The 26,762-nt window shown below is 38.3% G+C and overlaps 2 protein-coding genes across 3 annotated transcripts; both read left to right on the top strand.

Moving 5' to 3' along the window:
* The first annotated feature begins 2,002 nt into the window (after positions 1–2,002).
* Positions 2,003–3,478, top strand: rbp7a (retinol binding protein 7a, cellular). Its single transcript, XM_059540776.1, has 4 exons — positions 2,003–2,133; positions 2,314–2,492; positions 2,785–2,886; positions 2,972–3,478. Exons 1-4 carry the CDS (start codon positions 2,061–2,063, stop codon positions 3,023–3,025), a joined length of 408 nt encoding a protein of 135 aa, XP_059396759.1. The 5' UTR covers positions 2,003–2,060; the 3' UTR covers positions 3,026–3,478.
* Positions 3,479–4,407: 929 nt separating this feature from the next.
* Positions 4,408–26,762, top strand: LOC132129635 (ubiquitin conjugation factor E4 B-like). 2 transcript variants are annotated; one of them, XM_059541277.1, is made up of 29 exons: positions 4,408–4,739; positions 6,447–6,654; positions 9,185–9,320; positions 9,678–9,765; positions 10,043–10,187; positions 10,267–10,492; positions 11,145–11,525; positions 11,629–11,736; positions 13,578–13,719; positions 14,447–14,547; positions 14,777–14,891; positions 16,760–16,843; positions 17,044–17,100; positions 17,186–17,302; positions 17,404–17,502; positions 19,835–19,948; positions 20,103–20,301; positions 20,396–20,534; positions 21,060–21,159; positions 21,538–21,665; positions 21,773–21,871; positions 21,987–22,222; positions 22,305–22,431; positions 22,553–22,697; positions 23,865–23,999; positions 24,584–24,775; positions 24,896–25,070; positions 25,423–25,569; positions 25,722–26,762. In XM_059541277.1, exons 1-29 carry the CDS (start codon positions 4,716–4,718, stop codon positions 25,781–25,783), a joined length of 4,029 nt encoding a protein of 1,342 aa, XP_059397260.1. In that variant the 5' UTR covers positions 4,408–4,715; the 3' UTR covers positions 25,784–26,762. The 2 variants fall into 2 exon arrangements, with proteins under 2 accessions (XP_059397260.1, XP_059397261.1); XM_059541278.1 differs by lacking the exons at positions 11,145–11,525; positions 11,629–11,736 and having other exon boundaries at positions 4,410–4,739.

The following is a 26,762-nucleotide window of genomic DNA, read 5'->3' as shown; positions in this document are numbered from 1 at the left end:
AAATGATCTCTCAGCACACATAATTATTTACACTAGTGATGTCTTTGTACAGTAATAAAAAAATAATCTAGAAATATATATATATATACATCTGATCTTGTATTTTTTTGCAAAATTGTCATTAAATCTGATCATTCTGATCTTAGGCACCATTAAGCTAAACTTATTTCCAGGGAGAACGACAATGATGATGTGGACACAGTGGAAGAAAGCTGGAACAAAATAAAAACAGCTGTCAGAGCTCTTCTTATATTAAAACAAAAGCAGGTGTTATGTTCCACCCAGTCTAGGAAAGGGGAAAGCAACATTAAAGTAAAAAAAAAAAAGTAAACAACATAACTGTGATACAACAATTTATTTGATGTAACACAAACAAGGAAGTATTAAGTCTTCAGGAGTGGATGAAAATCCCAAAGAAAATACAATAAAAAAATGCCTCTAACTATTGCGACCAAGTCTACACTTACCTTACAGAAATAAAAAGGAAATAAACAACAATATAATTCCCTTACTCCCTTTCTAGTTTAAACAGGAGAAAATAGTTCAAAAATAAAAAAAAAGAGGGCACCCACTCTGTTGTAAAAATATTATTTAAAAAAGAATATATAAAATGTTAAATACAGATATTACATAAAATAAAATGTAAAATGAAAACGTAAACGTAAAATGTAAATGTATTATAATATATTATACAGTATTTACTCATTTTATTTACTCATTTCAAAACACAAAATTTATGTCACTGCCAAAACTTTTGTCCATGACTGTATACAAAATGTCATTTAAATGTTTTTCGTCATTACAACATGATCATAATCTGAAGACCTGTTAGATCAGTGCTGATTTCTGAAGCCCTTTGTTTTTCCACGCCTACACTTAATAAAAGTGGGAATTCCCAGGAGTAGTTTGTTTTCCGCGGAAGTCTTATCCGTTGTCATCATTCTCCCTCAGACACTTGTTCTCGTGACCTTGTATTTATAAATAGTAACAAGAAATAGACTTTAAGTGAGTTTCCCTGACATCGTCAGAATAGTCCATCTGCCATCAGTGGTTCAACCATAATGTTATAAAGCGACGAGAATACTTTTTGTACATGAAGAAAACAAAAATAACGACTTTATTCACAATGGTGATGCGGAGAGACACAGAGGAGATTAATTGTTATTATTTTTGTTTTCTTTGTGTGCAAAAAGTATTCTTGCATTTATAACATTACGGTTGAACCACTGATGGCAGATGGACTATTCTGACAACGCCTTTCATACTTTTCTGGACTTTGACAGTGTAATTTACTTGGCAGTCAATAGGACAGTCACAAGCCTCCCGGTTTTCATCCAAAATATCTTATTGTGTTCCGAAGACGAATGAAGCTTTTATGGGTTTGAAACGAAATGGGGGTAAGTGATTATTGACAAAATTTTCATTTTGGGGTGGAGTTTTCCTTTAATTCAGTTTTAGTTAACACATTTATCCACATATGCTTAGAAATAGTAAGTTTCGGTCTCTATATTTATTATCTTTTAAGAAATTCACAGTAACTTGCGTGCGCAATTGTTTTGTGGCGCTCATGTGATGATGTTGTCGAATGTGGGATCGATCATTAGATAACAATGGATTTTTTTTCTTGCTGCTGCTGCAAAGAAACCTTTGTTCAAATTACAAGGAAGACCAGAAGAATGGAAGGCATGCAAATGAAGTTAATGAGAGAAAAGCTTAGTGTGTGACCATCTTATGGGATGGAATTTAAGGACTTTGTAATAGTTATATTGCATATTTGAATCATATATCAAACATTTTATTTTATGACTAACATCATATGAACAGTTAGTACTATGTTAAATGGTGTGTTTTGGCAAAGTATTTGCACATAAACACCTGCCAGACACGTTTTACTTTACATAAGGCATGACCTTGAAGTGTTGACAACGTGCAAATTAGAATACTTACAATTAGAGGAACCGCCCACTCAGCTCTAAACACATATAAGTGCTGGGAATCGTTCTGTCTGTCACACCTTGTAAATTGTTTTCTATTGGAATAATTAGGAGACAGTTAACACAATGCCTGTAAGCCTCTGTGGTTCATGGGACATGGTAAGCAATGTCAACTTAGAGGGATACATGATTGCTTTAGGTAAGAGTGCATTCTTTTTACCTGTTGAAATGGATAATTATTTTTAATTCTGTTGCAATGATTTATATATCTTATAGTTATTTTTTTCTTATTGTAGATATATTATATTATGTGTAAACCATTCCATTTGTTTTTAATGCATGTCAGGGGTAACAGGTCCTAAACTTTGTCTTCTCACAGGGATAAGTCTATACACCCGCAAGATCGCCCTGAAGATAAAACATCGTAAAGTGATCGAGCAGGTGGGGGATCAATATGTCGTCAAGACTCTCAGCACCTTTAGAAACTACACTTTCTCCTTCAGAGTCAATGAGGAGTTTCAAGAGTTCACCAAGGGACTGGATGAGAGACACTGCAAGGTATTAAAAAGTTGTATCATTGTATTGCAACACATGATTTACTGTTATTTCTATAGTAAGAAGCCTACATGTAGCATGTGACAAGGACATGGTAAAATGAAATGTTACTTTATTTATTATTTTATTTTCATGACATTTAATAGAACATTTCATGGAAGAAAACTGACAGTCTTATAGCACAAGAACACTGAAAGCCTTTTAGGCTGAGGGAATTCAAATATTTTCTTAAAAGACAATATGGAGGATGCACCTAATGCACTGTTTTAAATTAAACCTTAATCTATTTCTCTAGTCTCTGGTGGCATGGGAGGGGAACAAGTTGGTGTGCGTTCAAAAAGGTGAGAAGAAGAACAGAGGTTGGGCACACTGGATAGAGGACGACAAACTCCATTTGGTAAGTGTGAAATTAAGCATCTTATACTATAAATATCGGTGATACACGTCAATGAACTGATTTCATACCTCTCAACCCTTTATAGGAGTTGCACTGTGAAGATCAAGTCTGCAAACAAGTTTTCAAACGGGTTGTTTGAGGCCCTGCAGTGACGTTTACTGCAAGAAAAGGTGTACTCCTGTAAACAAAGCTGTTTACACTTTAAACTCACTTCAGAGTTAGAGGAATATGAGGGAAATGAGGGAAGAAGAACCACGAGCGTCAACTTGTGCTTCAAAACCTGACTAATCAACTACATTCAGTGAGAGGCTTGCAGAGTGTTGAGCCAGAGTGTCTAGGAGGGTGATTTATAGTGCCACTAGAGGGCGCCATAAGACCATGAACAAACAGAACTGCGGTCAGCAGCAGTTTATCCACTGGTAACACTGTATGTTGTCCGTAGTTGTGCCAATATTGCCCAATCATGTTTACATGTAATACAAGAAGCACATTCAAAGACATTTAGCAATGTGTAATGTGCTTCTGTATTTCTGCATGCCAGAATCATTATTTCAACAGAATATGACTAATTAAGGACCATGCCTCTTTTTGAATACAAAAAAAAAACATTTACATTTATTTTTGTTTATGTATGTGACATCTAAATATACACACTGAGTTCATCCAGTTACTTGAATTCAACACTGTGTTTGATTACTTGAATGTCCCTTATTGTGCAATACAATTTGAAACAAGTTATTATATACTTTGTGTGTTTATTTGCCAATACTGGGATGCAATGTTTATTTTTTTAGGAATTACAATCAACAAATCATTTATCATCTCTCTTTTTAAATCAACAACAAATACAAACAGCTCATTAAGCCATTATACAAAACAAATTATTCATATACTTTGAAAAAAAGAGTAGTATGTAAAGAGTAATGAAAAAAGAGCCAGTCAAAGGACTGTATTAGTAATTTGTGTGCTTATTGTCAACCCCTTTGTTTGAAGCGTCTTTATCCTGGGGATGATCAATCAACAAATTAATCAGAAAGATAATACATTTGATAAAAAATAAATTTAACCAGTAAAGAAATGGAGCGGATAAGAATTGCTACATCACTTACGTCTAAATTATGCAATATATTATTTTTTCAAGTGTGAATAGAATTGCTGGCATGATTAATCCTTTTTAAGCTATCTAATAACTATATAGGATATATGTATAGCCATTCATTTCACCTTATAAGACTTGGGAATGGTTTCATAAGCTGCTTAGACTAGTCTTAAAAAGTTTGTCATCTAATTTATTTTCTTCAAGAGTGGCCAAAACTTTTTTTTAAAATTCAGTTACAAAAAGGTAGACTGGCCTAATTTGAATCCGAAAAGTAACACCTATTACCTCTTGACTAACTGCTAGTTATTCAAACTAGTTCTTAAGACACAGTCTCTTATCATAGTGACTATGTTGATGCAGCTGACTCTTGATACTGAAAAAAAAAACAAGTCTGAGGTCGCCTCAGCAGTGAAATCAGTTTCCTGAACTGCCGCAGCCTGGAATGTGTCGATCTCGCGTCACGTGACTCCAGATCCAAAATGGCCGCGTCGGTGTTTTGACGAATAATACTTTTGTGTTTGTTTCATTCTTAATAGAAACCGAGTATAACCCTTACATATCGGGAAAAAATCGGCCACGCGCGTTTGATGTTTTAATATAAAGATTTAAATTAGACAATCACAGCACATTGATATTTGTTTTATGGTTCAGACTATGTACTTTTGGTGTTAATAAAGAAGCTAGCTGACTGGCTAGCAACATAATTAAGCTGAAAATTAAAAGAAAGGCGATGGAGCAGCTCAGTCCTGAAGAGGTAAGGCGGTTTCCACGCAGTGTAATGTGTTTCCAGTCGAAACGGCTTCTCTGATTGCAAGACTGTTATGTTTTGGGGTTTTATTAAATGCTTATTGGCTTGTCATTGTCACCTTCTTTTCAATCGCAGTAATGTTGGGATAAGCTAACAGGACACCGGCTAACCAACAGCTCAGTATATCCAGATTACATTTATTTCGCATGAAAAAAGAGGCTAGGTTCTGAATCTCGTTTTCAGCCGCTTAAGTGCCGATATATAAGCGAAATGAAATGCGAATGTGGAGGTTATTTCCAGTCAGCTCGTAATCAAGTGATATGTTTGACAAACTGGATCTGCTACAAGACTCTATCACCTGATTTTTTTCTGATTTTTTATTTTCAAAATTAAAATAACATCCTTTATCGTTTTCAGTCGCTGGGGAGCGTGTAACTAGTTGACAAGTTAACATTTCTTTTGTGAAGCTTTTCTTCACTGGAAATCCAAAATGGCTGAAAGACTGTCGTGTGAAGAAATACAATCATTTTGGACCAAATGTTTGGTCAATTTAACTTACAGTCGTGATAAAATGTACAATTATCAAGGTTATCTTTGCCATGGGTATGCTTTTGATTAAATGGCATGTGGTTTGGAAACTGAAATCATGCGCAACAAGCTTTTGTCAGGCGTCAGGTCAGTATATTGATCATGGGGTCAGCTGTTGAAGCTTAAAACCTTTCGTCTAACTCGACAAAACGCAGTGTTTTATGGTAATATTTATTGTAAGTGCATTTAAAACCCATAAAGCTCTTGGTTTCAGGTTTTGGATAGCATTATTTGGCACTAGTTGTTTGTGCTGTATGACACTGGTGTGCATTTACAGACAGGGCTTTGTGTTTAGTTGTTCTGCTGTAAAATAAGACCAAACTCAGCCCAGCTCTGACCTGAAATAAAACCCGCCTGACCCAGCCTGTGCAGATTTGCTGGTCTCACAGTCTGATCATTTCTGAGCTGGTCAGGCTGGGAGACCAGCAAGCCGTCTTAAACTGGTTCAAGCCTTTTTTTTTCATCAGCTGCCTTCTATTAATTTAAAATAATAAATTATCAAAAATAGGTAATACATTTATAAAATGGAAAAATAAAACCATTTTGAGTTTTAATTCATGTATGTCAGTCATTTATCTTAGATCTTAATGTCAGCCAGAGCTGATATACATTTTCAAAATAAGCTGCTATATTGATTTATAATGCATTTATTCTCTTGTGCTACAATTATTCCTTGGAAATCTGAAATTAATACATGTGAGCTGCAGGAGCATTATGTCTGTGAACTGAGATTAATAATCCTTTGCTGATTCAGACTGGGTTTGACCATTTTTTGTACCTTTGCTTGAATTCATTCAGTCATGCGTTTTGCCTTTCCTTGCCATTTCACTGACACTATTTGCTGTGGAAACTGAGGCCTTCTCCATCTTAAATGACTCCATCCACTGTATAGACATTATTTGCCACTGCTGCTGAAAATAATGATGCCTATAGGACTTTAAAAACATACTACTGTTTGATTGCTTTGAAAGCATGTGTGAAATAATATATAGAAATTCCCTTTTTGCTTTTAAGGGTCTGCCCTTGTATTTGCCAAATAAGAGCAGTTGAGGTCATCAGACTGTAAACTGTTGCTCATTATTGATTAGCAATTAGATTAAATTGTAATTAATCTGCCATGTTTAGATCCGTAGAAGGCGACTGGCCCGGTTAGCTGGAGGGCAGACGTCACAGCCCAGCACCCCTTTGACATCTCCACAGAGAGAGACTCCCCCAGGACCCTTGCCAGGGCCCTCCGGGGCCTCGTCACAGCCTGTCCCACCAGCTCCAGCTCACACTTTGGGCTTAAATGCCCAAAATGTCACCCCTGCCACCTCTCCTATGGTGACCTCGGGTAAGTGCTGTGCTGTTTTTATCATTCAAAAAGATTCAGTAAGGATGCATCGAATTAGAATGTCAACAGCAAATCAGCATATGATCTCTGAAGGATCTTGATGACTGGAGTAATGGCTGCAGAATATTCAGCTTTATTACAATTATGTACCATGTAATAATGCAGCACAATTTGACCGTTTTAAATGTATTTTTGATAAAACCATTGCATTATCACTGACAAAAAAACATTAATATTATTGACCCCAAACTTTTGAACGATAATGTATATTTGAGAGAATTAAATGTTATAGACTTGCTAATTTTCTAATCCCTAATTTTCATTTTTAAAAATGCAAAGCAGATTGTTTGTTTTCAGATAAAGCCTTTCTGTACAGGGGAATTTGCAAAGCATAAAACATGGTTTTTATATTACACCTGACTGGATCAATATATCCATTAATTTCAATGTTATTCATTCATTTCAATGTTATTAATTGTAAATGTTGGGTATTTAATGGACACATTTTGCATTTGAGCTGAGAGATGTGAGCTGTACCTGAAGCCCTTTGTAGATTAATTGTAATTACATATAACTATGACTGTAATCTTGTCTTCGTATTAAATGATGAGGATAAAATGACCAGTGTAATAGTGTTGAGGATCTAAGTGGCCTATATGTTGTCCTGTGTGGATGAAGCTACAGTTTTAGCTGTTTGTACTACACTAATGATTTAATCAGCTGCCTGATTTTTGGATCAGTGTTGATATCAAGGTAAGTGATTTTAGGCTCGCAGCATCTTGTTGTGGTGAAATTGCACAGTCATGGAGGTGGCACAGCCTTGGCCTGGGTTTAAATAAGGCCACATGGGCAGGCAAGGCTATGACTGGTTTTGTTTTTGTGGTGCCGTAGTCTTTTTTTTGTTGTTGTTAAATGTCAGTGTGCATCGTGGTAAAGTTCCTCTTTAGTTTAATTTTTACAGTGTAATAACCTTTGGTCTTTATTGTCTTATAAATGAGCTGTAAACGACTGTAATTTCAGGCTGTATTATGTATTAAGACGTTCAAATGAAGCTGTATTGGTTGATTTTGGATGATGCTAATTTGTTTCTTATTCTCCAGTTAATTCATTTTTGTTTGTATGATCACACATTAGATCAAAACAAGTTTTGCTTGTTTTTTCCTTTTTGGTTTTTGGCACTGATCTGCGGTTCATTTAAAAAGCATTTCAATTAAAGTCTTTATGACTGCATGCTTAATTACCTTGGTTCTTGCTAAATCGAATGCTTTGAGCTGGTGTGTGTTGTCTTTGGAAACAACAATGCCCTGTGTCCACTGACACACATTATTCCAGGTCTTTAAACACATAATATCCACAGTTACATAAAAAAGCTGTTCTGGCACAAGTCTGCTCTTTGTTGTAGCTTCTTTCTGGAACATACAGCACTGAGATGTAATCAGTCATAAGACAGAAACCAGGTCCAGTGCATTCACTCCTCTATTAATATCCTTTAAACATTCTGGTTCGGTTTGTTTTTAACCTCAAACTCAAAGTATTAAATGACTGCAGTTATTTCATTAGGGCATGTTCTTGCATTGAAATGTAATATAGAAGGCACATTTAAGGTGCGGTCAGATAAGCTAAATTTTAGGCAAAATCTGCTGACCAAAAAAAGGTCATTTGTTAATAGTGTAGCAATATATGAATCACAGCTGAAACAGAAGTCACTTTTAAACCAAGCAGCTTTCTCTTGGTCAGCACAGCAAATTCACATGACCAACCCCGAAGGTGATGCAAAGATATCTGAGGAGATCTTCTGTCATCATATCAAATTCTTGAAAGTGGGAATTCTAGTTGAAGTGGGTGGGTTTTGCCCATGTAATAGGGTTGCATGAGGTGGTGAAATTTTTTTAATTGCATTTGTTTTTGTCTGATAAAATTTGTGATTGTGACTTAAAATTTGCTAAAAAAAAAAAAAATCCAGGTTTGCTGTACTTGTTTTAGGGCTGCACAATTTGGCCAAAATATTATGATTATATTTCAATAAGCCTGTTAACTAGTATTATTATTATTATTATTATTATAAAAAAAAAAAAATCAGAATGTAAACAACAAAGATCCTAACAACACCCCCCGTTAAATGTAATTGATATATTGTTTAATTAAATTAATTAAATTTACATTGAATCACTGTGCTGCACTGGTGTGTGCTTCAAGAATTTCTGATGCAGATTTAGTTCTTTTCACACTCTATGCATGTTTTCTGGGTAAAATAGTGTTTTTTTTTTATTTTTATTTTGAGACAAGTGTTTGTAAACCTTGGAAGATTTGGTGAGATTTAGAGAGCCATTTTCATAGAAGGGAATAGATTGTTTGATTGTTCAAAATTAATGTTCTTTAGCTGAACTTTAATTATGCGGTTTGTTTTCCAGCCATGACAGTTTTAGAAAGTTTTTCTCGAGCATTAAGGCTTAGCCAGTTTTTTCCATGACACAATCCACAGGTTTGTACTTAAACACAGTACTTCCTTTTGTGCTTTCCATTACTGTAGGGGTTGCTTGCAGAAGCCAGAGCAGCGAGGGGGTCAGCTCTCTCTCCAGCTCTCCATCTAACAGTATGGAGACACAGTCCCAATCCCTGTCCCGCTCCCAGAGCATGGACATTGACACAGCCTCCTGCGAGAAGAGGTGAGAGACAGCTGTGAACCTTTGTCCTCTCTGAACTCCTAATAAAAGCTAGAGCATGATGTAAGAGATCAAACTGAGATTGTGCTGGAGACGGAGTATTGTTTCTCACTTGCTGAAGGCCATAGATCTCACTGCAGAATCTCTCTACTGTTGGATTGCAAATGCTTTTGTACTCCAGCCACATAATTCCAGTGCATATAAAAAGAAATACATACAGCTGGAAGTTTATATATTAAGATAACCCTCTCTATCATTAGGCACATAGTTTTTGTATCTTCCATTGTACTTTTATAGCATGCAGTACTTAAGTTATATTGTTTGACAATTCAAGAGTTGAATCATCTTTGTGGTCTTCAGCATGTCCCAAGTAGACGTGGACTCAGGAATTGAGAATATGGAGGTGGAAGACAGTGATCGCAGAGAGAAAAGGAACCTGGCTGAAAAGGTAACCAGATGCAGTTTTCATTTTATGGCCGATAACTGATAAGTTGCATGTTATTGGCATTGGTGTTTTTAATAATGCACTTAAATCTTGAATGATAGCAAAGGTTATCTACTAGTGCATCATCATTTTTAAAAAAATATTTTTTTTCAATATCCAAAATCGGCTGATACCAGTAAACAATGTGTGTGTGCGGGATGGGACGGGGTTAGGGAGTCACAATGTTTGAGAGCCACTGATCAAGTATTTGTAAGTTAATTTGCTGGATTAATACCTGCAGGATTCCTCATCCAGTTCTGACGTCTCTGAAGAGCAGGCTTTGCACCTTATCTGTAAGATCTTGCGTGTTTCCTGGAAGGAGCAGGACCGTGATGTCATCTTCCTCCCCTCATTTGCTGCTGAATTCCAGAAGAACCCTAGGGATGGTATGGAGAGAAGGCAACAGAGAGTGTAAGAGAGAATACTGATTTCTCTTTAATTGAATTACATTGTAATTTCTTCTAGTTTACGCTGACTTCAGAGACCTGATTGGACAGATTTTAATGGAGGCTCTCATGATGTCCACCCGTTCGCGTGACTGTAACCCATTCGCCAGCTTGACTGCCACATCTCAGCCAATTATTGCTGCCAGATCCCCGGACCGTCACCTGACTCTCGTCCCACCCTCCAGCCAGAGTGGCAGTCCCATGATGCCCTGCGCTGGTTCATTCGGTGCCAGCTCTCTTTCCAGGCAAGTGTGATATGACAACTTGTCCTTTTAAAAGAATTGATGTAGCCTCCTACACTGGTGGCCAAAAGTTTGGACTGATTAAAATGTTTAAATGTTTTTGAAAGAAGTAGTCTCTTCTCTTATTCACCAAGGCTGCATTTATTTGAATGTATTTTCAAATATACAGTAAATACTGAAAAAAAAAATATATAATATTACCGTTTAAAATATGTATTTTTTTAATATAATGTAATTTATTCTAGTGATGGCAAAGCTGAATTTCCAGCAAGCATTACTATTCATATACCATATTAGAAGGATTCTCAAGGATCATATGACACTGAATACAGGAGTAATGGCTGCTAAAAATGAGCTTTGCCATCACAGAATGCAATTACATTTTAAAAATATATTAAAAAAGGTTATTTTAAATAATTGTAATATTTCACAATATTACGTTTTTTTACTGTATGTATAACAAACCATTCAGCCTTGGTGGGCAGAAGAGACTCCTTTCAAAAACATTAAAACAATTGTAATAATTCTAAACTTTTGGCCGCCAGTGCACATATCCACCTCCACCCCTTTGTCTCACATTCTTAAATTCTCTTTAAATTTCCTCCTCCTCCTGTGTTTCTGCCTTCATTTTCATCAATGTCTTTGTTGTTTTCAGTCTTTACGGTTGTAGCCCAAACCCACTCGCTCTGAGCTCTGCCAGAATGAGTGCTCCATCTGTCCCGCTGGCTCCTGCGGCCGCCCACCCGGGTCCCCCCAGTCCTCCTGTCTCTCGCCCTCCCACCAGCCTTCCACTTCCCTCTCCATCCACCCCTCTGCCCATCTCCCAGAGATACAGGCCCTACTCCCTTAGCTCGTCCATCCCCATAAGCCCAAGCCACAGAGCTTCTCAATATGGTATGCTTACGCCCCCTACAACTTCAGGTATACCCTCCAGCCCTTCCCCAAGACACCATAGCACCAACTCCTCCATGCCTTACCCCGGCTCCCCCAGCACTGTGCCCAGAAGGACTAGGCTAGCCACCCGGATGCCGTCTAGGTACCTTTCTCACCCTGTTAGATGTGAAGTTGCATCTTTGTAGACTTTAAATTTTCATTCAGTCTATCTGTCTGCTTCCATTCACACACCGCGGCCACACCAGCCCTTTCTCCCTCTTTTTCGGCCTGTCTGACTGGCCTCAGGACAGCAGTGATGAAGAGCTGGAGGAAGAGGAAGATGAGGATTTTTCAGGGGTTCCGTTTGGGTCCAGGTATCAGTGCCAACGCGTGTTGCATGCTTCAGCGTGCTGCCTGGCCACTAACAACAGCCCGCTGTGCCCAATGTTGGCACCTCGGAATGAAACCAAATAGTGGAGTTTGATCATGTGATACTTGATCAGCTGATTCAGTGTTTCTTATGTGGACACAGCTTTGCTGTCAGCTGGAATCGTGTTCATTGCACAAGGATCTGTTAGACCCGTTAAGCTCGCAGCAGAAATGTGAGCCAGCAGACCTTGAAAACTCCCACACAGGAGGTGTGTGCTGGACAGCAGTGATGGTGGAGGACTGATTGTCGGGTGGTGTTCGGATAATGCAATGCAGACTGTGTAACAGAACTAATGAGAGCCAGAAGCCTGCTGTGGAGTTTTCTCACCCTAGAGTTCACTAATGCATGCTGTCTCATGACCAAAGACCTGCAGGGACGAGCGCAAGTATTAGAGCCTGCTTTTGTTGTCCTCTTGTCATGCGTTTTGCCGGCATTTACATGTGGTATTACATCTGACTTAGGGGATCGAGTGACAAACGGCTGGTGCTAAATACAGGTGTAAACTGATTCCATCATGTTAAATTCCATTCAGTCAAATCACACTCGTAGGTAGTTAGAAATGCATGTTACCACATCACAATTGTACATATCTACATTCATGTAAAAACCTGGAATTATCTTTTTTCTTTTTGCATTGTGGGGCATAGTTTGTTCTAACCATTGCTTGAAATGGAGATAAACCTTTATTTATACCTGATGCACTGCTGTCCCCAAGATGATTATTTTGAAAAAAGAAACATTATATTATTAAAGACATTTCCTGGGTGGCTAAAGCTATGTGGTTTTGGTCACTTATTTACTCTGTTTAGGTTTTTCCACAGAAAGTTCATCTACACTCTACAACAGGGGTTGGCAACCTACGGCCCGCGTGCCAACAGTGGCACGCAGAGGGATAATCGCTGGCACGCAAGCAATAAGGAAAACTGTATAATGACGTACAGTTTGATGTAATAACTTCTCATAGTCACACAGCCTGTTAGGAGCTCCAAATACTATTAAAGTGTGAGAATTAACTTGCATGGATGCACGTGCAAACACTGCACATACTAGGTGCTTCAGATCAAAGCCTCGGTCTAACAGCACTCGTCAATGTCAAAATGACTGAGATGGCCAATCAGATCAAAGTAGGCGGGGTTTACTGTTCACAGAAGCAGAGCGCGAAGCGTCAGTTTAACGTTAAAGAGAGTGAGGTAAGATGAAGCTGCAAATCAATTAACATTAGTCAACTTTTAATAATACGTTTTACCATAGAAATGTTAAATGACCTAAAGCTATATCCAGTGATGAAAAATTTTCTGAAATATGGCCATTTTGAGAGAAAGAAAGTGGGGGGGGGGGGGGTAAATTGTCTCTCTCTGCAGACAATGAAGCGATTTTGCCCCTTTGTTGTTGAGAAATATAATGTAGCGATTCAGTATCGATTAATAAAAGTAGCGTGACAACACTCTGAATGCTACTTTTTGCACAGCACGATCTCAGATCTCTGTGTGCGAGTGGTGTGTGTGTGTGTGTGTCTGTGTGTGCACGTTCATCAATTAAAGCAGTGCATTAACGTTAAAAAACGGTTTTTTATCGTATAATAAAAAATTGTGTATGTACCGTTTAAATACAGAATTATTTCGGTGTGTGTGTGTGGGGGGGGGGGGGGGGGCTGTGTTGGCACAGTGGTTAACCATAACAATAAAAAATGGCACGTCATGCCGAAAAGGTTGCTGATCCCTGCTCTACAACCTCCTTTATTGAAGGGAGTTTTTATCTCTCATAACTCTCTCTTTCTCTCTCTAGCCTGGGTGCGTCCAGAGGTGGGATGGTTGGTGACTCATGTAGCGACCGCTTTACCATAGAGTCCTGTAAAGAGACGGAGATGCTCAACTACCTCATCGAGCGTTTTGACAGTGTGGGAATGGAAGAGAGGAAGGCCCTGAAGGTAGCTGCTGATTAACATTATGGACACATTTCTTCAGTAATAATTCTGAACTCAGGCAAGATAATTATGTTCCAGTATGACAAGCCATGCAAGAAAATAACTCCTTCATCAGAAGACGTTTGTCAGTAGGTCAGAACAGAGGTGGAGGTGTTGAGCAGGTGAAAGTGAAAGACAACATGTCTTGTCAAGCCAAGGGTAATTCCATCTTTGGCATGAGTTTCATGTTGTTCTCTCATTTATTACCCTGTTTACACTAGACATGTGTCAAAAGTAATTTGTCCCTATTATAATGAATTAAGCTACAAGAAGCATTTGTTGCAGCATGTTGCTTTACGAAGCGACTGTTTCAGTTTCACTCTGTTTCAACACTATTAACCATCTGTCCAAAATAAATAAGTTACTTAAATGAAAAGTTACTTAAGTAAAAATGAAGTAAACCAATTTTTTATTTATATATTTTTAAAAATATTTTTGTTTATTGTTGTTATTTACAATTTTATTTTGCAAATAATTTAAATAAGTCTGTCAAAGACCAATTTTGTGGTGTTTCTGGTCTGTTGTACTATGCCGTTGTGTAGAAATATAAGCAATATAATTATAATGACAGAAAAAAAAACTTTTCTCATTATTCAGCCATTTTACTTTTAGTTGTTGACCTTGAGCTTCAAGCTCAGGGTATTTGGTCTATGTTCAGAGACAGTGTTATTCATATACTTTTATTTTTCAGATGTGCAGCCAGCCAGCAGTCAGTCAGCTGCTTAGCAACATTCGTTCCCAGTGCATTTCCCATGCTGCACTAGTGCTTCAAGGTACCCTCACACAGCCCAGGTCAGTTACAGCAACCTTTCTCAATGCATTCTTAAGGTTTTTTAAAGGTGTTTTCACATTAGAGCTATGACCTTTGGAATTCAGTTTGTTGTTGTCCAAACTCAAGTGCTCATCTTTTTAAAAAAAAATTTGTCATGGGCTTCATTACATTTTGCAATCCTACACAGTTTACAGACAAAGAAGGGAAAAAGTTGCCACACCCTTTCTCTCTCTTTTTGCCCTTAAATAGGGCCCCTCTACAGCCCTCGCTGTTGGTTCCCTACATGCTGTGCCGGAACCTTCCATACGGCTTCATCCAGGAGTTGGTGCGCATGACTCATCAGGAGGAGGATGTGTTTAAACAGGTGGGAGTTGCAGCAGGTTATGGAGACAGGCTGCGTGCTGTGTCAGTTTACTTTTGAAGCTGAAGAGTTCTTTATTATTGATACCAAACTCCTAGTGGTATTAAAGCGGTCATGAACTGAGAAAATTTTGACAAATAAAAGGTCATTGCACTATAAAAGCATCCTGTAAGATTTAGAACTCAAAACTTTCTCGTTAGTCTAATAGTGTATTCACACCAAACGTGAATTGAATTATTCGCGCGAGTAGATTACATGCAAAGATGCGAATAGAGGCGAATTCGCTCCAGGCGACTCGAATTATGCAAAATGCACGACACTCAATCACGTCTTTCATGCAAGTTAAAAAACTTCAACTTGAGTGGAAAATTCGGCCTGACTCGTTCGCGGGAACCCGGAAATCTATGATACAGCTTCAAGTTGTGTGCATCTCTGTATGGTGCTGTGAACCCAGACACGTCTGTGTTTGGCTTTCCAGAGTTTTTGGGACTTCCACAACAGGTTCAAAGCCACGATTTGTATTTATCCTCACCATGGTTATACTCATGGGATGTTTTTTGCCTCACTCACGTGAATAAAAACGACGTGAGTAATGCGATAAAACATCCCGAGAGTAAACTAGTTCGTGGGACGCAATGGGCATATTTGCTTCGCATTTGGTGTGAACACACCATTAAAACATTTTATTGAAGCCAATCTGCCAAAACGACAGCTTGTGGAATGTGCTATTTTATGATGTAATAGAGTGGGTAAACCCTGCCTCCATGGAAGATGATCAACACCTGCTTCTACATCACTGCCTGTTTAGCTCCGCCCACTGATTTGCGCATGTAGTGTAAAAAATAAGAGAAGGTAAATGCAGGACTACATAAAACTAAACTATAAAGATATTCCAAAGACAATATGATGCTGTGGAGTGAACTTTATTTTTATTGAAGATCCAGACAGCATCAGTAAGAACTTGGTTCTTTGTTCACTTTGCAAACAAAGCACGTCCATCTGTGAAGGATGTAGCTGTCAAAAATACACAACTTGTTAGCCAGTCATAGCAGTGGGCATTTACCTCTGAGTCTACAATCTGGCACACCTATTCAAACAGAGCTTTCTGATGAGTGTTCCGATAAGGGAGGTCAAAAGAGGACAGAAAATAGCCTATTAGTGCCTATTAAAGTTTTTTGATGTAAACATCTTGATGACATTATAAGTGGACCTCCAAGAAAAAAAAAGTATATTAAACACATTTATTAAACATTTATGGTTCATTTGCTTGTTTTTTGTAAGAATGGCTCAGTGTTTAAAAATCATTATTTATTCCAGATCAAATATCCCACATTAGGTTTTTGTGGTTCCAGTTTGAATACTTTAGACACTGCACATAAGGCATTAAAATATCAGCATTTAATTTTAAAGAAAGATGGCACAAGCACACTTTATAATCAAAAATATGAATATAAAGTTTTATTTAGCAAGATTAAATTGATCAAGTGACAATTAATACATTTTTAATAGAAAAAATATATTATTTGACGACTTCTATTTCAAATAAATGATGTTCTTTTGAATTTTCTTTTCATCACAGAGTTTTGAGAAGAAAACAAAATCAAGGTTCCACAAAATATCAAGTGGTTACAGTTAGTATTAAAAAGAAATGTTGCATGAGCACCATATTATTGGAATGATTTGGCACTAAACACTGGAATAAAAAAAGCGGGAATAAAATCGTTTTGAAAATAAATTCTAGTTATTTTATTCATATTGTTACATTGTAATGCTAAAAATGACCTTGGGGTCCGCTGTTTGAAAGTCAAGTTAGTTCATAGAAAAGGTGTCGAACTTTTGTCTTGGCTTGATCAGTATTGTTTTTCTTTCAGATCTTCGTTCCCATTCTTCAAGGGCTCACTTTAGCTGTAAAAGAATGTTCTTTTGACAGTGACAACTTCAAGTTCCCTCTAATGGTAAGCGACTGTTTATTTAAAAGCATAATAAAACTGAATTTGCATGTTAGGACCTAACAAGCTCCCTTGATTTCTATATAAACTCTGTTAGGTATCTCTGATCTTCCAGACATGTTTCACCCAGATTGCTCCTCTGAATCAGTTGAAGGCTTCGTAGGCTTTTGTTTTGTGTCTGTGACTGACATTTTATTGTTTTACAGGCTTTGGTTGAGCTCTGTGAAATCAAGTTTGGGAAGACTCACCCTGTATGCAATTTGGTAGGTTTTGTAGGAGCTTTTGAATTCAAGTCTTGTCAGGTTATGTAGTTCACTTTTAATACTGTCTGTCTGCATGTACTTTTAGATCACCTCTCTGCCATTGTGGTGTCCTGACCCTCTTAGTCCCGGGACAGGAAGAGAAATTCAAAGACTCTCCTTTCTCGGCGCATTCTTCAGTCTTTCTGTGTTTGCTGAGGATGATGTAAGTCATTTCACAAATGAGGTTGATACAAAAGTGAAGCATTGATAAGTGATCATGGGAGGAAATTGGTTTATTTTTATGTCCATTTTTCAATTCTGTAGACTAAAGTGGGAGACAAGTTCTTCTCCGGCCCTGCCATCACTGTGGAGAACACCCGTGTGGTCAGCCAGTCACTGCAGCATTATCTGGAGTCTGCAAGGGTGAGCGGCCATCATATCACATACTCATAGATTTTTTATGAGCTGCTCCAATATTGAGGGAATATTCTTTCTATATAGCAGGGGTGCAAGTGGAGGCTTTTTGTCTATTTCAGTTTTTGGTCGGTCTTATATGATTATAATAGTATAATTTCTTTAGTTTGGGGAAGGAATAAGAATGTGCATAAAGTGTTGCAACTTTTAGATGGAGCAAGAAGCTCCCTTTTTCCAGATGTCATCAGATTTTCACATAATTTATAATGAAATATTTGTAATTAATTTGGAATATTTTAATCAAAATATAATATATACCGTATTTTCAGGAAAATAAGTTGCACCGGGTCAGAATTGCACTGCATTGTGAAAAATGCATACAGTCGTGGCCAAAAGTTTTGAGAATTACATAAATATTAGTTTTTTTAAAAAGTTTGCTGCTAAACTGCTTTTAGATCTTTGTTTCAGTTGTTTCTGTGATGTACTGAAATATAATTACAAGCACTTCATACGTTTCAAAGGCTTTTATCGACAATTACATGACATTTATGCAAAGAGTCAGTATTTGCAGTGTTGGCCATTCTTTTTCAGGACCTCTGCAATTCGACTAGGCATGCTCTCAATCAACTTCTGGGCCAAATCCTGACTGATAGCAACCCATTCTTTCATAATCACTTCTTGGAGTTTCTCAGAATTAGTGGGTTTTTGTTTGTCCACCCGCCTCTTGAGGATTGACCACAAGTTCTCAATGGGATTAAGATCTGGGGAGTTTCCAGGCCATGGACCCAAAATTTCAACATTCTGGTCCCCGAGCCACTTAGTTATCACTTTTGCCTTATGGCACGGTGCTCCATCGTGCTGGAAAATGCATTGTTCTTCACCAAACTGTTGTAGGATTGTTGGAAGAAGTTGCTGTTGGAGGGTGTTTTGGTACCATTCTTTATTCATGGCTGTGTTTTTGGGCAGAATTGTGAGTGAGCCCACTCCCTTGGATGAGAAGCAACCCCACACATGAATGGTGTCAGGATGCTTTACTGTTGGCATGACGCAGGACTGATGGTAGCGCTCACCTTTTCTTCTCTGGACAAGCCTTTTTCCAGATGCCCCAAACAATCGGAAAGGGGCTTCATCGGAGAATATGACTTTGCCCCAGTCCTCAGCAGTCCATTCACTATACTTTCTGCAGAAGATCAATCTGTCCCTGATGTTTTTTTTGGAGAGAAGTGGCTTCTTTGCTGCCCTTCTTGACACCAGGCCATCTTCCAAAAGTCTTGGCCTCACTGTGCGTGCAGATGCGCTCACACCTGCCTGCTGCCATTCCTGAGCAAGCTCTGCACTGGTGGCACTCCGATCCCGCAGCTGAATTCTCTTTAGGAGACGATCCTGGTGCTTGCTGGACTTTCTTGGACACCCTGAAGCCTTCTTTACAAGAATTGAACCTCTTTCCTTGAAGTTCTTGATGATCCTATAAATTGTTGATTTAGGTGCAATCTTAGTAGCCACAATATCCTTGCCTGTGAAGCCATTTTTATGCAACGCAATGATGGCTGCAGGCGTTTCTTTGCAGGTCACCATGGTTAACAATGGAAGAACAATGATTTCAAGCATCACCCTCCTTTTAACATGTCAAGTCTGCCATTCTAACCCAATCAGCCTGACATAATGATCTCCAGCCTTGTGCTCATCAACATTCTCACCTGAGTTAACAAGACGATTACTGAAATGATCTCAGCAGGTCCTTTAATGACAGCAAGGAAATGCAGTGGAAAGGTTTTTTTGGGATTAATTGGGATTAAAAAGTTAATTTTCATGGCAAAGAAGGACTATGCAATTCATCTGATCACTCTTCATAACTTTTGGCCACGACTGTATATAAGAATTTATTTAGTGTAATTTTCGAAAATAAAAGTATAAGCAGATAAACTTGGGCTTATGTACCTTTCTCATTAAGCTAAAATCCAAATTTGTGAGGACTGTGCATATTCTGTGAGTTTAATATTAATTGTATTATGTAAATTGCTATGGAATATTATTCAGTATTTTTCAGATGATTAAAAAAACTATATATTATATTATATTACTGCATGTGTTTATCAATCCTTAAAATATAAAAAGTGTGTGTGTATATATATATATATATATATATATATATATATATATATATATATGTGTGTGTGTGTGTGTGTGTGTGTGTGTGTGTGTATGTATGTATGTATGTATGTATGTATGTATATATAATAAATTGACATAAATGAACATCCAAAAAAACATTGAACATAAAAAATAATTGAGATTTAGTGAATCTTGTAATTCTGAGCATGTGCTGATGTGGGTTTTCCAGGGAGATCTGTTTAAAATCCTGCACAACATCTTGTTGAACGGAGAGACAAGGGAAGCAGCTCTGAGCTACATGGCAGCTCTGGTGAATCGTAATGTGAAGAAGGCTCAAATCCAGGTATGTCTGCTCAAGTATGTGCTGCTTTTAAAATGCCATCTTATCGAGATAGTAAAGGTGCCAGTTTCTTGAAAACAGGCATAAAGGGACAAAAATACTGTAAAAATACTTAGTATATTTATTCTGATTATTTTCTCCTGCGTTCCTTCTTTAGACCGATGATAAGCTGGTGTCCACAGATGGCTTCATGATGAACTTCCTGTGGGTGCTGCAGCAGCTCAGTATGAAGATCAAGCTGGACACAGTGGATCCTCTCTACATCTTCCACCCCAAGTGTCGGCTGAATGTCAGCACGGAAGAGACCCGGCTCAAAGCCACGATGGAGGACCTGAAGAGCTGGCTCACTGAGCTGCGTGAGTGTGGGCTCTGCTCTGGGACAGACAAATCGCTTTAGATGCTCAGTTTGACTCAGACAACCCATTTCCCCTACCTCCCATTTCTCCACAGATGAAGACCCATCCAAGTTCTCAGAGCCCAAGTTCCCTACAGAGTGCTTCTTCTTAACGCTACATGCACATCATCTGTCCATCCTCCCGTGCTGTCGGCGCTACATACGGAGGCTGAGGGCCATCAGGGATCTAAACAGGTGCTTTGCACAGATTCAGTCGTAAAAGCAAGCAGTTTGTTACCAAAACCATGTATAGTGCCGCAGAAGTAATGAAGTTTAAAGATTAGCTAGTTAAAGTGATTCTCAAAGTGGAACATCTTGGATTCCTTATCACTTATGTCAGATAGGCTATCATAGATGTGATGTTCTTTGTCATGCTTCGTAAAAAAAGCCCTTAATCTCTTTCTGTTGAGACGGGCTAATCCTGTGCTGTCCCAGTGCCTCTTGTGCAAGGTATTTACTTGCAGTGTAGAGCAGCTCTAAAGTCATCTTAGTCCTGAATTACCAGCTCAGGTGTTAGTGCTGCATCAAGTCCTTCACATTCAGACAGAAGGCAGCTCACATTGTTTATTGGCTTGATGCCTGGCCGATCAGAACCACAGTGACTCCTGCTGTCGACAGCAGGGATAACACTTAGAATGGCCAATTATACTTTATTTATTTTTTTATAGATGTCAGAAGAGGTTATTTGCACAAGGCTGAATATGTGTGTGTGTATTCCAGAACTGTGGAAGAGCTGAAAAACAGTGAGAACCAGTGGAAGGATTCCCCGTTGGCAAGTCGTCATCGGGAGATGCTGAAGAGATGTAAAACACAGCTGAAGGTGAATGCTGTTATCCCTTAATAATAATTTTTTTTTTTTTTTTTAATGCTGGAAAATATGTGCCAGCTCTTATTTCTTAAAATAGCAACTATCTATTACTATGCTTGAGAAAGAAACTTCTGTAGTTGTTTGATAAGATTAGCAGCACCATCTAATTGATTAAACCGATAATTATAGATGATGAAAAAACATATTATTCCATTATTTATTTTTTGTAACTTTATTTTTTGATCCAATAAAGTCAGCATAAGAGATTATTATATATTCTTGGTATTCTTACTGTTGTGTTTACTGTTCTAAATGCATATGTTGTATATATAGAATATATATGAAAATAAGTGTATTTAATAAATAACAAGTAAACGTGTGTGTTGTCAGAAACTGGTGCGCTCTAAAGCCTGCGCAGACGCAGGGCTGCTGGACGAGAACCTGCTGCGCAGATGTCTGCAGTTCTTCAGTATGGTCATCCAGCTCATCTTGCGTATGGTGGAACCTGCCTACCCAGGGTCAGTTCACTTTACATCTCCTCTTCAGATACCCCTTCCATTCTTTCAGCCAAATTGTAGTCAAGATGTTGTTTTAGTCTGATTTCCTGTCTTTTATCACCTTACAGCGTAACCCTGCCTCTGAACCCAGAAATCCCTAAAAGCTTTGCAGCACTGCCAGAGTTTTACATTGAAGATGTGGCCGAGTTCTTGCTATTTATTGTGCAGTAAGTGTATGAGATTGCTGAAGTCTGCACATTTATATTGTTAGAATCCGAATTAAGTTACATTTACTTATTTAGGTTTTAGTCAAATTTGACACTTTCCCCCTTTGTCTCTCAGGTACTTTCCACAGGTTCTCTACGAGCCATGCACTGATGACATTGTGACCTTCCTGGTGGTCTTCATTAGCAGTCAGAATTACATAAAGAACCCATACTTGATCGCCAAGCTTGTGGAGGTGCTGTTTGTCACCAATCCTGCAGTGCAGCCACGCACTCAGCGATTCTTTGAGATGATGGAGAACCACCCACTGTCTATCAATCAGCTTGTGCCAGCTCTCATGAAGTTTTACACCGGTGAAAAGGGTTCTAAGATATCTATTTTAAAGTCTGTTCTATCCATTTTGATTTGTTTATGCTGAATGGGTGTTTTTTTTAGATGTGGAGCACACTGGAGCCACAAGCGAGTTCTATGACAAGTTCACCATCCGTTACCACATCAGCACCATATTCAAAAGCCTATGGCAAAACATTAACCACCAAGGCACCTTCCTGGAGGAGTTCAAGTGAGTTTTGAGTGATGTTGGAAATAGTCATAGACTGATGATGTGTCAGCCAGGTCGAATAAGTGACAGAAATTTGATAATGAATAAAAAACTATTTTTGTCTCTTGCATTCATTCTGCAGCTCTGGTAAACAGTTTGTGCGCTACATCAACATGCTAATTAATGATACAACTTTTCTGCTGGACGAGAGTTTGGAGTCTCTGAAACGCATCCATGAGATCCAGGAGGAGATGAAGAATAAAGAGCAATGGGACCAGCTGCCCAGGGTCAGCACATATCACAACTTCACCAATAATTCAGTTACCTACCCTTTTAACTGCATTGTAATGGATATAATGCACTAATGTGCCAGGGGAAAAAGCATTAGCTTTAAGGCTAAAAAGAAGGGGAGTGACTTTTAAAGTCTGTGTGAAGGTTATTCGAAGAATTGTTTCTAAATCCATTATAAATGTTAGAAACGTATTGCTGAAAACACATTTTAAAGACTGTGAACTGTAATGTGGAGTTAGACCATTAAAAGGATTTTTTTTGGGCAAGCCTGAAATCATGTCTTGATGACGTGACTGGAGGCACTGAGCATGACCCCTTCCCTAACTTTATATAATAGTTGTGTTCGGCTTGAAGCAGCGCAGACCAATGCATCAAAGTACCGCAAGAGCAACAAGAGAGCAGATGCTCCTTTTGCTTTGGAATAGCTTTCGCTGTACTTCAATGTAATACACTAGCCAGGTTTCCATCCAAAGTTTCAAATGAATAATCCATGCAAATAATCACCGTTTCCATCCTTCAAGTCAAAGAGAACAAAATCGTCACTACTACTTGAATTTGGAATTTGTACTTTGGAGGCTTGGAGTTTTTCGCACAAGTCAACAACCCCCTCAAGTGAGTGTAAAAACTTTTTGCCAATTAAGGGATCATTTTTTGAAATTTGCCATTTCCATCACTCTTTTCTGATGTGATGCTTCAAAATGCGTATAAAACAGGGTGATGGAAACATAGCTACTGATTGTTCTGCGCAGCGTGGTCTACTTCAGGTCGAACACACCTAATAACTAGAGCGCATTAGCATCAGTGGTTCAGTGCTGTCATTACCGTTAGATACTACAGCCTACAGTTTGCTAACTAGCTATGCCTTCATCACGTAAATGCATGGTTTCAGACAGCAGACACGCCCCCAGCGTTTGAGGGCAGAGAGTGCTGCTTATTTTTTTTCAAGATTTTCATAACTTGTTTTATGTACTTGATGTTTTTTTTTTTTTATCACTCAAATTTGGCTGGGTGGTTAATGACACATTTTTCTCTGAACACATATTTTATATTTACACGGACTTTAAAGGTTTAAAGGTTGTGCAGCAGTGTTTCTACGTGCGTTACATTTTTTGTCTTCCAGTTCCAATTACGTCTGATTTCACGTGAAATGTTGTGATCCTCAGGAGCAGCAGCAGAGCCGACAGTCCCAGCTGACTCAGGATGAGAGAGTATCACGATCGTACCTGGCTTTAGCCACAGAGACGGTGGATATGTTCCATATCCTCACCAAACAGGTCCAGAAGCCCTTCCTCAGGCCTGTAAGTACAGAAACACGTCACACTTTTGCATGCTGTAAAAACACGCCATGGTATTATGATGACATTCAGAATTTTTTGGACAGTAAGATTTTTTTTGTTGAAAAAAATACTAAATTAATTCGGACCCCAAACTTTTGAACAGTACTGTAGGAACAGCTTTACAGGTTGTTTATGAGTAGAAGCCGTTTAATAAACCTATATAAGCAGACAGTCATAGAAATATAACTTAAGGAACATTTCAACAGACAACAAACAGATCCACTTTAGGAAGCCCCTACAAAAGAGGTAGAGCTTAACCAAGTCTAATTAATTCAGGTTTGGTTAAAAGGAAAAAAGCATGAGCACTGTAATCTGCTTCTTGCAGTAAATGGATCTCCTGCGCTCTGCTCTCTGCAGGTATTTATAGTCTTCAGGGAAAATTAAGCTGCTGCCAGGGTTAGAACATTGAGTTTATTCAGAGGAGGTGTGAGAAAGGGCACTTTTAATGACATTAATAGAGCAAATACTGTAGTTGAAGGTTCTGTTGAAAATGCACAAAAGGTATAACATTCTTGTTATCATGTATATTCTGTTGTATTGAACAGGAACTGGGTCCTCGTCTGGCTGCCATGTTGAATTATAACCTGCAGCAGCTGTGTGGGCCTAAATGTCGAGACTTGAAGGTGGAAAACCCAGAAAAATATGGTTTTGAGCCAAAGAAGCTCCTGGATCAGCTGACTGACATTTATCTGCAGCTGGACTGTGCTCGGTTCGCTAAAGCCATTGCAGATGACCAGGTCTGTATCTGCTCACCAAGATCTTTGGTGGCTAGACCGCAAATGTTGTTTGGTGCTTAACTGTATTGCAAGAAAAATATAGGATATCTTTTTTTTTTTTCTCCCTCTCTCTCGCATTAGCGGTCATACAGCAGGGAGCTGTTTGAGGAGGTCATTTCAAAAATGAGAAAAGCGGGCATAAAATCCACCATTGCTATTGAGAAATTCAAACTTCTGTTGGAAAAGGTGGAGGAGATAGTAGCCCGCAATTCTCAGTCTGAGATGGATTACGGCGATGCCCCAGATGAGTTTAAAGGTGCGAGTCGTCAAGTCCTCAGTTGTCTTACATCATATTTTAAGTCATACGCTACTGCTCAAGTTTGAGGTTTGATACTTTTTTTTGTTAATTTTTAAAGAAGTCTCTTATGCTCACCAAAGCTGCATTTATTTGACTAAAATAATGTAAAAACAGTAATGTTATGAAATCAACCATTTCTCAATGTCACATTTTAATATTTTTTTTTTGTAAAATTGATCACATGCATCCTTGCAAGTAATAAAAGTGTTAATTTCGTAAAAACAACCCTAACAACAACACAAAAATGGAAGTGTAGCTACAAATTTAATAGTTGATTGGAGCAATTAACATTGACATCCTATCTAAACAGACCCGCTGATGGACACTCTCATGACTGATCCCGTGCAACTTCCGTCTGGCAACATCATGGATCGAGCCATCATTCTGCGTCACCTCCTGAACTCTCCCACAGACCCCTTCAACAGACAGCCTCTCACAGAGAGCATGCTGGAACCAGGTACGCACACACACAGCTTTACAAAGACGGCACGGGCTGCCACTTTCAGCGCTGCTGCCTAATGCACTCTGTGACTTGTCGTCTTTTTATTTTTTTATAATTGTTACACTGTGTGTTAAATGCTGACTCCATACTTTCACCCCTCTCCACAGTCCCAGAGCTGAAGGAGCGCATCCAGGCCTGGATGAGAGGGAAGCAGAGTGGCCGTGTTTGAGTTTTCTCAGTGAGCCAAGCTTGCCCTGCAGTTTAAATGTTTCCACCACGCTGGAAGTGAACTGAAGAGAGAGAAAGAGAAATAAAAGATGACAGTACCCAAATTGTTTCCCCTTCCATTTATATCGAGCCACTGTCTGGAAAGGCTCATGGTTTTAATTTGAAACATAATAAAATTTATTCTTTTGAACCATTTTAATTTTGAATTTGTATGTCTGCACATACCATACCAAGCTGAAAGAGAACACAGTTTCACACACAGAAAAGTTAACACATTTGGATATATAAAAAAAATTGCTTCCCTTTGTGTTTTTGTTGTCCTCACGGATGCATTTTAGTCAAACTCATGGTAAGGGAAAACATTGAGGAAAGGGATCCATTTCATGTTTGTGAAGAATGTTAAGTAACACCAGTATTTCCTTTTTTTTCCATTTACTCCAAGTAGAATAACAAAACATTGGCTGTAAACATGCAGTTTTATCGTTCAATCAAAAACCTGCTTTTTATTTTATACAGATGGAGGAATACAACACATTTTAAGTAATCAAATTAACAAGCTATAGACTGTCTTGTAGAAAATACAATAGATGTTGGTGTAAATTGATGGACACATGCCATGTGACAGATGGTTATTGACTCTGTATTAGAATTTTGGTTTGCGTAGAAATATCATATGTACACGGTGTGACTAAAATTTGACTAAAATCTGAATCGGAGCTCAAACCCAGGATCAAATCAAAGAATGTGAAGCTGTGTTGTAACATGATCGTCATAAAAATGCCATTACATCATGTTTTTTTTTGTTCTGTTATCCCAACATTTTTCTTCATCTCTTGTTATTACTATTAACCCCAGTTGTTGGATGTAAGAGTTTTTCCAGTGACTTAAAGGGTTTATCTGTACAGGAATCTGCTTCCTTTGCTACAAACTTCTTTTGGACCCAGCTCTTTGAACTGTAATAAATGGTAATGCACACACAA

Source organism: Carassius carassius, chromosome 46, assembly GCF_963082965.1.
Source record: "Carassius carassius chromosome 46, fCarCar2.1, whole genome shotgun sequence".
In the NCBI taxonomy this organism is placed as follows: domain Eukaryota; kingdom Metazoa; phylum Chordata; class Actinopteri; order Cypriniformes; family Cyprinidae; genus Carassius; species Carassius carassius.
The sequence above is the reverse complement of the archived record's forward strand: the minus strand, read 5'-3'. Positions and strand labels throughout refer to the sequence as shown.